The 17249-nt window shown below is 40.0% G+C and overlaps 2 protein-coding genes across 12 annotated transcripts in view; both read right to left on the reverse strand.

Moving 5' to 3' along the window:
* LOC107809442 (protein SEMI-ROLLED LEAF 2) overlaps positions 1 to 17249 on the reverse strand; it is a 70029-nt gene that overhangs the window by 10282 nt on the left and 42498 nt on the right. For 9 of the 11 annotated variants that reach the window (XM_075244054.1, XM_075244056.1, XM_075244050.1 and 6 more), the window contains 3 exons: positions 16806 to 16946; positions 16505 to 16633; positions 5890 to 6096 (listed from right to left, as the gene is read on the reverse strand). In XM_075244054.1, coding sequence (XP_075100155.1) covers positions 5890 to 6096; positions 16505 to 16633; positions 16806 to 16946 — 477 coding nt within the window. The remainder of the gene's footprint in view (positions 1 to 5889; positions 6097 to 16504; positions 16634 to 16805; positions 16947 to 17249) is intronic. The other 2 variants (XM_075244060.1, XM_075244059.1) reach the window with 1 other exon arrangement.
* Positions 854 to 1659, reverse strand: LOC142176418 (uncharacterized). The gene has a single exon (XM_075244061.1). The coding sequence runs from the start codon at positions 1557 to 1559 to the stop codon at positions 945 to 947; it is 615 nt and encodes a 204-aa protein (XP_075100162.1). The 5' UTR covers positions 1560 to 1659; the 3' UTR covers positions 854 to 944.

Raw genomic sequence — 17249 nt, forward strand, 5'->3', positions numbered from 1 at the left:
GGCTCGTGTATCTAACTCATGCTCCTCATCTTGTGAATCTTCCATGGCTACTGCTATGTACAATGGCTCTCCTTTATTAATGTGGCCAATAATTTGTGATATGGTCATTAGCGTATCAGACACGGTCTTTGCCTTCTTTGAAAGTTCTTTTGGTTGCAATGGTGTCAAAATGATCTTACGTCCATCAATTATGAATGAATAGGTGGTACGGTGTGCATCATGTAAAGCACGCTTATCATATTGCCATGGTCTTCCAAGTAATAAATGGCAAGCATCCATCTTTACCACATCACACCAAATTTGGTCTTTATAAATCTTACCAATAGAAAAAGAGACCAAACATCTTTTAGTGACTTTCATACCTCCATATTGCAGCCACCCGACTTTGTAAGGTTTGGGGTGTACCTCAGTTTCCAAACCCAATTTAGTCACCATCTCTTCCAAAACAGCATTAGTGCAACTTCCACCATCGATAATCACTGAACATACCTTGCCATGTGATGTACACCTCGTGTGGAAAAGGGCCTCTCGTTGCGATGATTCTTCATCTTCATGTTCAGCATGTAAGATCCTCTGAATAACAAGCATATCACCTTCATCAGGTTCTACATAGGCATCCTCATCTTCCTCATTAACTTCCTCAATTGGCGGGTTGTCTTCATGATTGGAATCATCTTCTTCATCAACTAGCATAACAGCCTTTCGGTTGGGACAATCAGCTTGCACATGACCAAAACCTTGGCACTAAAAACATCTTTTCCTAGTCATATCCCCCTGAGGTTTCTTTTCATCACCCTTTGAAGATGAATTAGAAGAATTACCTCTATAAATAGCCTTGGAATTTCCACCACTACCACTACTAGTACTCCCTGGTTGGGGTAATTCTTCTTGGAGTATAATTTCTTTGGCTCCTTTTGTTGTTGCTCGATGTTGATGGCAAGCTTTCATACATCATTGAATGTCCAATAAGGTTGTAGGCGAATAACATCGGAGATGGCACGCCTTAAGCCACTAATATATCTTGCTATAGTTTGTTCCTCAGGTTCTGGGGCATCACACTTAATCATGAGGTATTCAAACTCTCGAGTATAGTCTTCTACGGTCTGGTCTCCTTGGCGGAAGTTACGAAATTTAAGATAATTCGCTTGTTTGTACATATCAGGAAGAAAACGTCTCCGAAGTTCTCTCTTCATCTTCTCCCAAGTTCGAATCTTACCACGACCTTCTCTTTCTCTTTCTCGCTTCAAATTGTCCCACCAAAGTGAAGCACATCCCTTAAACTTGATGGCAGCGATCTTAACCTTTTTCTCCTCAGAATAATCCTTGAACTTAAAGATTCGTTCAACGGTCAATAACCACTCCATAAACGCATCCTCTTGTGCTTTTCCATCAAAATCAGGAACATCAACCTTCACATCATCCCTTTTCTCCCGAGTATGGTTCCTCCTTCTCTTTGGGCGGTCAGATTCATCGAATTCTTGTCTCCTAGGAGGATCCGAATTTTTACTAGTCATTTCCATCAGCCATACGAAAGGGGTTAATATCAGAGTCCCCTTCATCGTCTTCCTTGGGCCTTCTGTGTCGTTCTTGCCTGTTGGAGTTGCCTCTGTAGTTGTTCAATTGTCCTTCTCATCTCTTCCATCTCCATGTCACGATCGGATGTTCTTCCTTCACTCTTGAACCCAACGACCTTTTCTTGCTTGCATATTAGGTTCACCACCTACTGCTCTGATACCAAATTGATGTGATTCTTCGAATTAAAAAAGAACCAACCGACCAGGATCAAGATCTTGAAACAAAAACGTGGTTTATGGGCGGATTTTAGGAAACAACGTATCTCAAGTTTTAGGATTCGGAATCCGATGATTCAAAAACGAGGTGAAAGATGATGATTCGAACTATAAGAAAGACTATTTACTCGTTCAAAACAAGTAAATATTGAAGTTGTAGCGGTTCAATGAAAGTTCTGATTCTAGGATATCAAAATAACAAATTTAGATCAAGAAACGTGTTCTTGAAAGAAAAGTTCCTAAAGTCACCACTTGGAATCAGTTAACGTGATAAAGAAACACCACATGTAATTGAAAACAAGATAAAGACTATCACCACCTTGCTTGGAACCAAAAACAAGGATAAAAAAGACAAAATAGAGAAAAATACTCTATTGTAAAACTACGCAAACCTTAAAAACGTGAATTGCATTCTACAAGGCAAGAGAACCCTTTATATAGGCCTAGAGTCTCTTCTTTGATGACTACAATTCCTATTCTAATAAGGAAAGTAAAATCCCTATTCTATAAGGAAAAGAAACTAGAATCCTACTAAAACGAAAATCCTTATTCTAAAAGGAATAAACTAAATCCTATTTTAAGAAGGAAAGGGTCTTGGCTTCTTGAAATCACTCTTGGGCCTTTTGAACTTGAAGACACGTCCACATACCTATTCGCGGGCATATAAGAACTTGTTTTTGGCGAGCTAAATAACAAAAGGCTAATATAGCTTCTTGATTTGCATCATCTTCATTGATCACCATTCTTGTTTGCCCATAGGTGTTGTTCAAAAAAGAACCATTCTGAATTGTTTTATCTTTCACAAGTTTTGTACTAAGGTTCGCAATCAATTCGGTGTTTCAATTAAGGTATTGCGTAGTGGTAATGCCAATGGATGCTTATCATCTCCCTTTGTTAGTTTCACGTCTTCTCATTGGAATCACTCACCACATATCTTGTACATATACTCCTCAACAAAATGGATTCTCAAATGTAAAAAGGCATCTTATGGAATATGGTATACCCTACTTACACACCATCATGTTCCTTTTAGCTTTTGGAGGGATGTAATTCTCACATTTGTCATCTAATTAACCGTATACCATCTACTTTACTGTAACATCAAGGTCTTCTTTCAATTCCAGCTCCAAATATAGTCCTCACCACCTTCCATTGCGAGTGTTTGATATTGCCTACTTAGTTCATGATCACAATAACAACGACCATAACATACCCAGTGTAACCCCACAAATGGGGTCTGGGGAGGATAGAGAGTACGTGACCTTACCCCTACCTTTATGATCACAATTGTAGGGAAGATGAACTTCAGGCCAAATAGGTGAAATGTGTCTTCCTAGTGTACTTTCGCCTCCATAAAGGTTACAAATTCTATGATCCAATAACAAGTAAATATTTTATCTTAGTAGATGATGTAACCTTCTTTTGCCTATTTTTCACCAAATACAGCAAATAGATATCTAACTCCTCAAGTTTTACCCGTCCCTATGCTCCCCATACCACAAGTCAACTTTCGAGCCAACTCTTAAGCCGATTTTCCATTCTCTAGGTCTATTCCAAATGTACTCATCCTCCCGGTGACACCACAGAGAGCTCTTCAAATGAATATGTATGGTAGCACATAGGTAGCTCCAAGACTCGTCTTGTAGTCGTGCCTTCATCAAACACAAATCCCACCCATAGTCATTCATAAAGGTATTTGTACTACTCGAAATCAGCATCCTACATATAATTGCTTGAGTTATCATCATTTATCCCCTAATACTATGTCATGATGGAATTGGTTCAGTATATAAGTTACCGGAGAACAAATCTACTTTTAGGTGTTGTTGGGTCTATATAGTGAAAATGAATTTGGATGGCAAAATTGATCAGTTAAAGGTGGCGCTTTGTTGCCAAAGGGTACACTTAGCTTTATAGCCCTTGGGAATTGATTTAGTTATCGGAGGACATATCTATTGCTAGGTGTTGTTGGGTCTATAGAGAGAAAATGGGTCGGGATGGCAAGATTGATCAGCTAAAGGCTAGCCTTGTACCAATGAATATACTTAGATTTATGGTCTTGAGTACAGTAACACATTCTTTTCACTTTCCAAAGTTGCATTTGTCCGATACTTATCTCCTTGGTGGCAATGCACCGTTGAGCACTTCATCAGCTGGTTAAGCACTATTTTCTATTAAAATGACTAATAAGCACTATTTTCTAGTGTTTAGCTAGAAATGCTGGAGATGAAAATAAGCAGTTGATATGTTTGGCAGAAAAGCTAATAAGCACTATTTTCTATTAAAATGACTAAAATGCCCTTAAAGCTATTAGCACTAAAAATGAATTTATTATTGTAGGATTTTAATTCTAAATTGATTATAGTACAAATTAGTTTATGTCACAATTTAGTAAAAATTCTAAATTTATTAGACAATTATTTTAATTTAGAGAGGTTTTTTTCACTTTTAGCAAAATCAGAACACCCGTGTATGAATTATGAAACTATTAAAAGTATTGTACTTTGAATTCTTGTCGAAGAAAGAGCATATATAACTCGTCAAGCTTAAAAATTGCTTATAAGATAAATCTTACTCTAAAGTGTGTACATGGAGTAAATGAATGTATCTTTTTACCATAGCATCTCCTTCACACAGTTACCTATGATTAACAGTCGTAGCTTACCCGGCCCGACAGGTGTGGTGGCGACTCCGCTACAGAACAGTTCGTCAAACCAAGAGCAATTGTAGCTATTTGCTCCTTCTAGTTCTAGTGAATTTCGCTCCAAATAGCATAAAAAGAAGCTTGAATTCAATTAGGGGGGAGCTGGGATGAGAAGAATAGATAGAAAGGTAGAAAAGGAGGTGTCAGCTCTGACGATTCAATCTATTCCGTCTATTCCTCAATCCTTACTCTTTATTCCCATCTTCAGCCAGGCAAACGGGGCCTTACTTATTCTGGGGGAGCCTCGAAAAGCACTGTAGAGAGGAAGATCCTTAGCCCCTCTTCATCCTCTACAGGGTTCCAAACCTTTTTTTCAACATAGGAGACAACGAGTCAGGCAGTAAATATTTTCGCCTTTTTTTTTGGCAACCATCGACAACATTTGTTTTCTTCCTATCTTTGCAAATTTCACTAATTCACTGAAATGGAATTCACAAGAAGATGGAGACAAACTTCACGAAATGGTATCAGACCTGAAAGCAATGGCAATGACAAGAGATAGGCTGAGAGGAAGAAAGACAGGGGATAGAATTGTACTTTATTTGGTCAAACCCCACGTGTATTTTAAGCCAAAAAGCAACAAGTTGGAGTGGCCAACTTATAGCTTTTGCCTTGTTTTGAATTCTTTCAGCTTAAAAGCTATTTTAAGTTTGCCAACACTCAAGCAAGAGAAAAATGCTTTTAAGTTGGTTTGACTAGCTTTTAAGCCAATTTGAACACCCTCAAAGTACCAAAAAGTCATATCACAAAGGGTAAAATGGGGATGTAAGATTAACTAGTTTCCAGGAAGAGAAAGGTCTCGGTTTTGGGGATAAACTAAAATGAAGAAGTGTCACATATTATGGGACGGAGGCAGTATTATCTAGGAAATCGGAACACCTTAAATTGTCAATTATGATGTTCATGGAATGAATCCTATGAAGTTGGAGTCAAACATTGATAAATTTCACATATTAAGATACAAATCTTGCATTCTTAAGGTTTGGGAAACCACTAAACAAAGATTGAACATGTGGGAGGATCTGAATGAACTCCGCTCATTTCCCCCCGTATGGAGTGCTCTGCTTCTTTGCTTCAATATCAGTTGAGAAAGAAGCTCTTCCACTTCAGTTTGGTGTGATTAAAACGATATGCTGGCATGTAAGTTAAATGAAATGCTATAAACCATTTGAATTTTTGTACTTTAACCGATTCTTGGAAACAATAATATGCTAAACAAAGTTTTGTCACAGGATATCACAACAACTTAAAGCTCTTCTAACAGCTCTGTAGCTCTTCAGTTTACCAAAAATTATATTATGATAAGTAAATATTTCATTCAAACACAAAAGCTATTGTTATTCATGTAAAGAAGCTACGATAGACTAAATGATAAATGGACGGAGTGATTCTCACCATCTTTGGTAAAGAAGGGCTCTTCCTGTCCATTGCATTATAGGATTGTAATGCCTTGGTTTCCTGTTGCATCTTGAAACTCTGGAGGGCTGACATCTTGTGTTGTTTACCAGTCACAAGGGCCTCACACTGATTTTTTACTTGATCATAGGGTATCGGTGTAGAGGAAAGAGGGAAGTTTACAACTTGTCGGGCACTTTCCAGAACCTACATGTGCAAGAGCTAGTGTTATGCACGGTGGTGAAGCCAGAAAATTTAGTAAGGGTGTTCAAACTTTGAAGAGATAAATAATTTCTTTTAGATGAATTGGTGCAACGAAAAATTTAAATCAAACTACTCTCCCCTTTTCATTTTATATGACCTTATTTCCTCTTTGGTTCGATAAAAAACGAATTTCTCATTTCTAAATTAAATATAGAACAAATTAACTTATACTTCATTTTTATCATTAACAACAACAACCCAGTAAAATCTCACAAGTGGGGTCTGGGGAGGGTAGAGTGTACGCAGATCTTACCCTTACCTCAGAGGGGTAGAAAGGTTGTTTCCAAAACACCCTCGGCTCAACATTTTTACCATTAATAAAAGCTTTTATACACCACTTATAGCATATTTAAGACAACAAGCTTCAAATGTCTTATAACCATACAGATGTTATGGTATACTGTATATAAGATAACAAGTTGCCAATCTTTTTTCTTTATTAAACTACATGCCTAGTTAAATAGTTTCACATAAATTAAAATAAAAAGAATAGGTAATATATAATTAAATCATAAAAACACTTGTAATGGAACTAATAATTGTATAAATTAAAATAACATAAATAATAATACACAAAGTATAGTTACTATCACCTATATGAGCAGACCAGTACGAAAGGAGAAGTACAGATGCCCCAGTCAGGAGGTGTGAGAGGTTGGCCTTGGGGGTAAATAACATAGATATCCATATTAAGTATATTGTAAGAACCTTATTTGAAAAGGGCACACATTGTAAGAAGAGAAAGAGAGCTAAGCGCAAGTGTGCAACTCAACATGATTGGCGGGAAATGAGAAATTGAGCCTGCTTTTATCTGCTTTGTTTTTAAAAAGTGTATACTGATGAAAGAGTTGAGGAACGAACACGCAACACATGGAATAGTTTTGAACACCCTATGCCAGTGGACTACCTATTTCAGTTGTTTCAAAAGTGTTCAAAGTTTATTATATATCAATAAAAAGCACTATTTAACCCATATACACAATATAATTTTTCGTCGAACGGTGTTCAGTTGACCTATCCTTGGATACACATCGCTTCGCCTCTGGTTATAAAGGTACATGCTACTGATCTTATAACTCATAGTCCCACACCCAACTTGACAGTGTTTAACAAAAAAAAATACTTAAGTAATTCTCTCTCGCTCTCTCTCTCTATATATATATATACACACACATATATAAAAGCATGAAACCCCTCCCTTGGTGAAATATTATTCGCCTTTTTTATTCTTTAAAAATGGATTTCAATTGGACATAATTGTCATTTAAATATTTTCCTAATATTTTGGACTTTGAAATTAAATAAAATTTGATTATTAATCTTTCCTTATTTAAACTATCTACCAAGTCAAATATTACTTTCAGAGCATTACCTAATATTTAAAAGTTTGATTTCAAAAGGAATTATACATATAAATTGCTTACAAGTGTGTATCACTTGGGGTTTTATTATATGTGGGTATAAATTTTATGCATAAACTAGTAAATTTTTCTGCGCTTCGTGCGGTCTCAGGCAACGATATATATTAAAAAATAAAACAAATTTAGCTCATACATTCACGTTATGAAAGTTTGTTAACCTAACACTTCTTCCAAATACATAGAAAAAACCAACAAAAAGAAACAAATTTTATGCATAAACTAGTAAATTTTTCTGCGCTTCGTGCGGTCTCAGGCAACGATATATATTAAAAAATAAAACAAATTTAGCTCATACATTCACGTTATGAAAGTTTGTTAACCTAACACTTCTTCCAAATACATAGAAAAAACCAACAAAAAGAAACAAACATATAACGCAAGATATATATATATATATATATATATATATATATATATATAATGTAATATATTATAGTAATAATTTTCCTTTTACTTTGTTGAATTCAAAAAAAATGTAAAGCCACAAATCTTGGCCATATTGTCATCAAATGAATAATTTTCAAATTAAATTTCCTTCACTTTTCATTTGTTCCTTTTTTATTTTTTTCCTTCGTTTCCTTTTTCTTTTTCCTTTTGTTTCTCTTTCCATTTCCTTTCTTATTTCCTTCGTATCTTCCTTATTTGTAACTTCTCTTTCTAGCAAGAACTACAGAAAAGGTTAATTTTTCCTTTTATGAGCAAACATATTATTTCTTTTTCTCATCTCAAGTCTTTTAAAAATTCCAAAAGAAAATCAATTTATTTCTCTGAATAACTCCTCACACCATTCTTAGACTTCCATCCCTAATCTTATAGATACCAGACACCCACCACACATGTAGAGGGGGGAGAAGAGACAAAAGAAACAAATGATATCTTTAAAACCCCATGTTCAAAAGCTTCACTCGATAAGAATATCAAGCGATATCTTTAAAACCCCATGTTCAAAAGCTTCACTCGATCTGAATATCAAGCTCACCTGAAGATTTTAATTGTAATTTCTACTTGTTCATGATATTAGTTTTCAATTTCAGATTTTTTTCCTACTAACGTTGTTACACGAAAGTTAGGTTTTTATCAAAGTGACAATTGCAGCATTTAATGTATATATGATTTGCAGGTTTAAATCATTTAAATTTGATAGTATGAGATAAGCTTTCTGCTCACAGGATAACTTTGTTTTGCCATCGCCTTTGGAGTATTTATTTCTTTTTCTCTTAATCTTATTTTTCAAAATAAAAAGCATGGTTCTTTTTTACCTTAAAGATGTTTCTACATACGAATGTAAGGCGTGAATATTCAACGCAAAAATATTAAGAAAGAACGGGACTTCATTCACGACTTACTGTAATTTTAAACCAAATCACATAAAATCAATTTTCAAAGTGAAGGAGACAAAAGAAGAAAGGAACCTTATACTGCAGTTCAGAAAAAAAAAAATAGAAGACTCACTTGAAGCTTTTGCTGGAACTGTCGCATATCCGATGGATTTCGTGCTAAAGTAAATTCTTCTATGCTAGGTAACGGATTGAGAAGAGGAAGAGTGTGGATATATCATGTGTTGCAACTTTAATTACCCTCCATTAATTTCAAAATTGTTGAAACCGCCTCACTAGTGAGGATTTAGGAAGTGTCTGTAGCATCGTAATAACTGTCATGGGCTGCTTTCCAGACACGCCCCATGACCCCTTGGCTGCGCCCCATGGCGGCCTAGCAAGCCTCACAAAGCCTAGCACCATGGTCGGCCCCGTGGTCTTGGCTGCGCCAAGTGACAAGCGCGCATGCGCCTCTGTCGCCCCACCGATGCCTCTCGCCAGCGCCCAAAGGCTGGCCAATGACAACAGCGCCGCGCGCCCTGACAATGCCGCGCGCGCAGATCCTGATGCCTCGCCAGCACCCAGCTGCAGGCCCATTCCAGCAGCGCCTCGCGCACAGACCCTGATGCCAAGCACCAGCGCCCAGCCTCAGGCCAACACAGCAAGTGTCGCGTGCGCCCATAGCAACGCGCGCGCAGACCCTGACCCGCAAGACAAAGTTGCTGCCATCGGACTTAGTTCTACCTTGTAATAAATTAAGTCCTTTTCATTGTAATTATAGGCTAGTTTACATCATTTCCATTCAGTGTGCTTCTACAGCTTTATTAGGACTAGTCATGTAATGTTGGTTTATTTTTTTTAAGCATTATTAAGGGGGACCAAACAATCAAACATTTTCAAGCAAGCATTTTTCTGGTGTCTCTCCCCCTCGACACCGCATCTTAGTAATCAGCATTTCAGTCATCAATAAAACCATCATCATCATTCAAAACCCAATTCTCTCTCAGCTTCCGCAATTGCTCGTGACATTGGTTTTCCCGCACAGCACTGACAATCTAGTCTAGCGTGCGGAGGGGACCTCATTGGCGGACAACAACCGCACTGACATCGGTTGCTTAGCCTTACGTTGCCCTTCCAAAGAACATCAGGAAGGCGTTGCGTAACAGTTGGTATCAGAGCCTAGGCTTGACATCGGACGAGGGAACACATTTGCCATCATCACCATTTCTGACCATGGTGAATCATGGGGAGCGTCTAGCATCCCTAGAAGAGACGGTTGACCGATTACGACCCATCGTGGATATGGTGCCTGATCAAAACAACAACCTAGTGCAAGGGTTGGATGACCTGGACCGCCGAATGCGGCAGGCAGAAAATGACATTGCAAACATCAGTCGTGACTCTGACGATGACCGACAAACGGCAGCCATCGAAACTGCCAATATTCATGGCAAATTTGAGGACCTCCAACAGGAGCATGCCGACGATTTAGCCCATCAGCAACAAGAGGCAGACAGACTAACTGCCATGCAGCAAACCATAGACGACTTGACAGGCAAGCTCAATGTTGTCAATGCTGCCCTACAGAGCCTACTTCGAGGAGGCGACAGCCACATCAGGGGTGCAGCAAACCTCACCCCCATTCCACAAAAGCTTAAGATACCGGAGCCAAAGCCATACGACGGATCCCGGGATGCTAAAGAAGTGGAAAACTTCATCTTCGACATCGAACAATATTTCGATGCCGTGGGCCATTTGGAAGAATCCAAAAAGGTAGCGACTGCTGCCATGTATCTTCAGGGCGATGCCAAACTTTGGTGGCGGGTCAAATATGAAGCCATCAAGGCCGGTGAAGATACTCTCCAGACATGGGATGAATTGAACGTAGCCATACGCCTGCAGTTCTTCCCCGAAAATGTGGAATACAATGCAAGGAGAAAGCTACGGGAACTCCGCCACACCAAATCAGTGCGGGAGTACGTGCGCAAATTCTCCGCACTCATGCTAAACATACGCGACACGGGGGACAAAAACAAACTCTTCGCATTCATAGAAGGTTTGAAACCTCATGCCCGTATGGAACTACAGAGACAACGGGTAGACACCCTGCCCAAGGTCATTCAAGCTGCAGAATGCCTTGGCGATTATCATTTGGGAACTCAGAATGACAGGCCCCAGCCGTCTGTCCGAGGGGGATTCAACGGGAACCATCCCAGCAATGGTGGCCCAAGCAAAAGTGGGGGAGATCGGAGTGCATCCAAAACTAAGACTCCTCCCTCCAACAGCAACAGTGTTGCATCCATCAACAACAATCAGGGGAGAAAGCCTCCCTCAGAATGCCGTCATTGCGGCGGGGCACATTGGAACAATGAATGCCCAAACATAAAGGTCAATGCTCATCAGACTGTCGAGGATGAGTCAGACGCATCAGACACATCAGAAGAAGACCAGGTAGGCGCCTTCAATGCAATTGTTGGCTCTATCCCGCATGCCTTAGCGGGGACCAGTGCATGTCTTCCTAAGAAAACATCAGTCCCAATCACCAAGAAAGGGAAGGAAAAGATGGACGAGAGGCCTCCTAAACAAGCGAGGACCCTAATGTTCGTCGAATTGAAAGTGAACGGCAAGCCCCTTCACGCATTGATAGACACGGGTGCCACCCACAACTACTTGTCGTCAACGCAAGTAGAGCGCCTAGGTCTTGTTGTGCAAAAGAGAAAAGGGTCGCGTCAAGGCTATCAACTCACCACCCCAGACATTTGGTGGAACAGCTACAAATGTCCCAGTTAAACTTGGCCCATACAAAGGAAGCATCGACCTGCGCATCGCAATCATAGATGACTTCGACATCATAGTGGGTTTGGAGTTCATGAGGCAAACCAACACCATACCGGTACCATATGCCAACATGCTCCTGATGATGGGAGAAAACGGGGCCAAGCCCTGCACCATACCATGCTTTCCCATAAAGATGGCCGCTGAAAACATCTCGGCCATGCAGTTGGAGAAGGTAGTCAACAGACATGAACCCCTGGTTCCGGCTACCCTTCGCAGCAACAATCAGCCATCATGTCATCGGCCTCAAAAGACTGGTGACGCTCCTCAACGTGTGAAAACTTGTCAGCCATGCCACAAGGACAAGTCGGATCACTCATCACAGAAAGGACCCTCACAGCCATTACATGTCCCACAGGGACCATGGGAAAGTGTTTCCCTCATATTCATCACGGGATTGCCCCAAGTCGGTAATCTTGCATCCATCATGGTTGTCATAGATCAGTTTTCAAACTATGCAACCTTCATAGCAGCCCCGCAAAATGCATCAGCAGAAGATACAGCTCGACTCTTCTTCTCGCACATTGTCAAACATTGGGGCCTGCCCAAAGACATTGTTAGTAGGCGCGACTCACACTTCACTAGCAACTTTTGGACCCATCTCTTCAGGTGCTTTGGGTCAACATTGAGTCACAACTCAGACATCCATCCACCATCGGATGGCCAGACAGACCGGTTCGATGACATGCTGGAGGAATATCTCCGCAACTTTGCAACCGGATCACAGAAGCATTGGGTGAAGCTCCTGGATGCTGCTCAACTGTGTTTCAATTCTCAAAAGAGTCATCATACAAACAAAAGCACTTTTGAAATTGTTACCGGACAGCAACCGCTTCTCCCGCAAACGGTGAATGCATCAACCATGCCGAAATCTCCTCGAGCTGCCAACTTCTCGAGCGAATGGGAGCGCAACATGGGGATAGTGCGGAGCTATCTCGTCAAAGCCCAAGAGCGGGCAAAAAGATTCACCGAACAAAATCTTTGCTTTGCCCAACATCAAACAGGGGACAAAGTAATGCTATGCATCCCAAAGCGGTACTTGTTTGCAGAAAGGACCCATGACCCTCGCCTGCAACAAAAATACATCGGGCCCTGCCCATTGAAAAAAGGCATTGGGAAGTCCACATACCAGGTGAAAACTCCATCCTGGTGGAAGATCCATCCAGTCTTCCATGTCAGCCGCATGAAATCATTGCGTCGTTACAACAGCAAGCTCATAGAACAGAGGGGCGTAGCCTCCCATCCAACAACCACCAGAAGCATCATCATCATCATCATCATAAGGCTCTGAGGACGGCGCCAACTCAGGTGGGGGAGAATGTCATGGGCTGCTTTCCAGACACGCCCCATGACCCCTTGGCCGCGCCCCATGGCGGCCTAGCAAGCCTCACAATGCCTAGCGCCATGGTCGGCCCCGTGCTCTTGGCTGCGCCAAGTGACAAGCGCGCATGCGCCTCTGTCGCCCCACCGATGCCTCTCGCCAACGCCCAAGGGCTGGCCAATGACAACAGCGTCGCGCGCCCTGACAATGCCGCGCGCGCAGATCCTGATGATTCGCCAGCACCCAGCTGCAGGCCCATTCCAGCAGCGCCTCGCGCACAGACCCTGATGCCAAGCACCAGCGCCCAGCCTCAGGCCAACACAGCAAGTGTCGCGCGCGCCCATAGCAACGCGCGCGCAGACCCTGACCCGCAAGGCAAAGTTGCTGCCATCGGACTTAGTTCTACCTTGTAATAAATTAAGTCCTTTTCATTGTAATTATAGGCTAGTTTACATCATTTCCATTCAGTGTGCTTCTACAGCTTTATTAGGACTAGTCATGTAATGTTGGTTTATTTTTTTTAAGCATTATTAAGGGGGACCAAACAATCAAACATTTTCAAGCAAGCATTTTTCTGGTGTCTCTCCCCCTCGACACCGCATCTTTGTAATCAGCATTTCAGTCATCAATAAAATCATCATCATCATTCAAAACCCAATTCTCTCTCAGCTTCCGCAATTGCTCGTGACATTGGTTTTCCCGCACGGCACTGACAATCTAGTCTAGCGTGCGGAGGGGACCTCATTGGCGGACAGCAACCGCACTGACATCAGTTGCTTAGCCTTACGTTGCCCTTCCAAAGAACATCAGGAAGGCGTTGCGTAACATAACACATGCATGGATAAAATGATGGGGCACAAAGAATAAGAAAGAAGATGCAAAGGCATAGGTGTTGAAAAGGCCTCTTGAGCAAGGATGTAAGAAGGGTCTGAAGCATTACAATAGCAAATGCATGGATAAAATGAGGGGATACAACAAATATGAAAGTAGACTAAAAAGGGCATAATATGCATTAGTTATTCAGTTTAAGAAACGGTTGATTTTCTAAATTAAGAGGTGTCTTTTGGTTGTTCAAGAGGCGTATAGCACAAAAATGGAAGAAAAAGTAAGAAAATCCAAAAATTTGAGATAAAAGATAAAAGGCTTTCTTGGCTTTAGAGAGTGCCAAGCCACCTCTTCTATGGTTAATTGACTTTTGTTCAATTGGTTGTCCATTATCATAGTTTAGGTTCTTTACACCTCTTAAATATCATCTATCTTCGTCTGTCTTCTCCTAATTCTTTGTTTCCCTTCTCTTTTAGTGCTTGCTTTGGTTTGTTAGTCATCACCATGCCAGGGTTGGAGGATATTATGGTGAAGCTTCAATGGATGGAAAACAAAGATGAACTCATTAGTCATAACGAAGGCAATTGTCATATTTTTTGTGGCGTACCTGTATTTTCCTAAAAAGGATACTCTTATAGGATTTCAACAATGATTCAGGAGATGATAATTTCAGCTGGGAATCTGCACCTTTTTATGATGTGGAGACAGGTAACACAGATTTCAACCTTTCTAAGTTTCTGCCAGATGATGATGAGGAGCAGCAACCACTGATTGTTTAATAGGAATTCATAAGAATTTAGCCAACAAGAATTTGATCAGACTCAGATTTATTCACTAGCAGATCCACAAGGATGGAGATAGCCTAAGCAAGAGTGTTTTGGTGCATCCCAACAACCATGAATTCAAGTATAACAGCTTTGAGAGTCAAAAAGACAATCTCTAAGAGACACAAACTTCAGTCTAATCACATTAGGGGAAATCCATGAAAAATCAAAAAGCTCCCTTGTCATGAACATGACACGATTATGGAGGTAAAGCATGCAACTGTGTAACCGTGGTATGATACCGTAAATTTAGCTTATATGCTATCTAAGCAAATGATTACTGTACAGAGGGCAAGAGATGCAAATTAAGAGAGTTAACACTTATAGAAACTCCAGTTGGCAAGAAAAAGAAAGGAAGGACAGAAAGGATCACCTGGACATCGTACTGATCAAGGAAGGCCAAAAATGAGGACAAATCTTTTTCCAACCCAAGGAGAGCTGATGCCAGAGGAACAAACAAAGTTATTGTTCATACTACAGTCAATCTGATTTACTTTTCTTTAGTCCCAAGGTAGTTTAGGAGTTACCGGAATGTATCTTAGGATTTATTAGACTGTAAATTCTTAATGCTGTTATTTGATTAGGTGTAATGCTCAGGTATTTGTTTTGTAGTTTTAGGACTCTCTCTTGATTAAGAAAAAATTAGCAAACCTAGTTTGTTAGGGATTTTAGCTTGTAGACGACAACTTTGCAAGTGTTCAACCTTTGGTTTTCATGTTCTTTTCCTTTTCTAATCAGGGCTTTCATGTTCTTTTCAAGAACTTTTAGGGTTTTGCTAAAAAGTACTCTCTTCATCATAATCTTGGCCTTTGGTTCCCCTACAAACTAGGGCTTCAACTCGACTTGAAGCAGAAGAGACAGAAAATGGAGAAAGTAGGTTTGCCGAGACATGACCAAATTTCTTTTCTTTTTTGCATTCCTTTTGTCTTCATTGTCATCTTATTCTTCTCAATTTTCCCATCTTTTTATTTCTTCGTCTTCACCATCAATCTAAGCATCCACTTCCACTGCAACTGAGCAGATGCTCCCCTTATCCCGATCACCACCACTATCGTGCCTGATCGACACTGATACAAAGGGGTGGGAGAGATCATTCATTTTCGTACTTTTTGTTACTATGCTTCACTAATGGGAAGACGAAAGATAGGCGGAACCCCTGATGCCCCATAAAGACAAGTGTCGAGACATATTTCTCTATTCTTTGTTCCCTCTTCTTATAGCCCGTTTGGCCAAGCTGCAAAAATCAGCTTATTTTGAGAAGTGCTTTTCTCAAAAGTATTTTTGGTGAGAAACAGATTGCGTTTGGCTAATTAATTTGAAAAGAACTTCTGAGCAGCAATTAGTGTTTGGCCAAGCTTTAAAAAATTGCTTCTAATAAGTGTATTTTTCTCAAAAGTGCTTTTAAAAAATGTGCTTTTGGAGAGAAGCTATTTTTTCTGCTTCACCAAAACTGCTTCTGCTTCTCCCCAAAAGCATTTTTTTTCCTTTCAAAAACTTGGCCAAACACCTTAATTTTAGGAAAAAAGCACTTTTGACCAAAAAAAAGTGCTTTTGCCTCAAAAGAAACCTGGCCAAACAGGCTATTAGTCTCTTTGCAATGGCGCAAAAACCAAGTGGATTTTCATAGTTTTAAATGTATAAAAAAAAATAATGTGTAAGCGGAACTTTCCAAAGAGTAATCTAGAACTTTCATAGTTTCATAGTTTAAACGGAACTTTCATAGTTTTAAATGTTTAAAAATAATGTTAATCTAGAACATTAACAACTAAACAAATATTCCTAAACATGTGTTTCTAAGCAGTTACTCACCGATTCTAAAAGCTGGTTCACACTTAGAATGTCAAGGGAATTGATGGAAAGAGAGGTCTTTCGACCTGATTGGCTTCCATTAGCATCTGAAATTGCTTCTTCATCTATGAGGGAAGGAGGTGCCATGACCTGATAGAGTAAAGAAACATAATTAACTCTCTTAATGAGCATATTTGAAAGCCATGCGGTTGGGGTGGAAGAAAACGTTCAAGCGTCCTCTCTTTGTATCACAAAAGAAAAAGTAACCAACTAGACATAAATATATGTATATGTCAAATAGAGAAAATGATTCCTATTCAACCTCATCAAAAGTCTCAAACTCAATCTGAGCAAGTGGAGAGCAGGGGTGAGGTGTTTCCATATACAAAGGAATTCCAAGTGGATATGCATCGTCTGGTTCAAACCTTTCCAAGAGTTGTTTTCTTATGCTTGATAACTCATCCTGGAAAACATTAGCCAAGATTCAACACCCTGTTCCAGAAGAAAATGAGAACAAATCCTGTACTAAGAAGCTCATGTATTTACTAAGAAGCTCATTTATTTACTAGTTTATAAACCATAAGAGGGATTTTTTTCCTTTCCTGGGTATAACCATCCAGTATCTGGAATGCACTAGCCCTACTAATCTGGATACACACCGCGTAGGGACTATTAAATGAGAGGCACTCCTCACCAGGAGTTTCTCCATTCCCCAAAAACATTTTACGAAAGAGGAAAATAAGAGAATATACTGACAGTGGATCCA

This window comes from Nicotiana tabacum, chromosome 22 (genome assembly GCF_000715075.1).
Source record: "Nicotiana tabacum cultivar K326 chromosome 22, ASM71507v2, whole genome shotgun sequence".
Lineage (NCBI taxonomy): Eukaryota > Viridiplantae > Streptophyta > Magnoliopsida > Solanales > Solanaceae > Nicotiana > Nicotiana tabacum.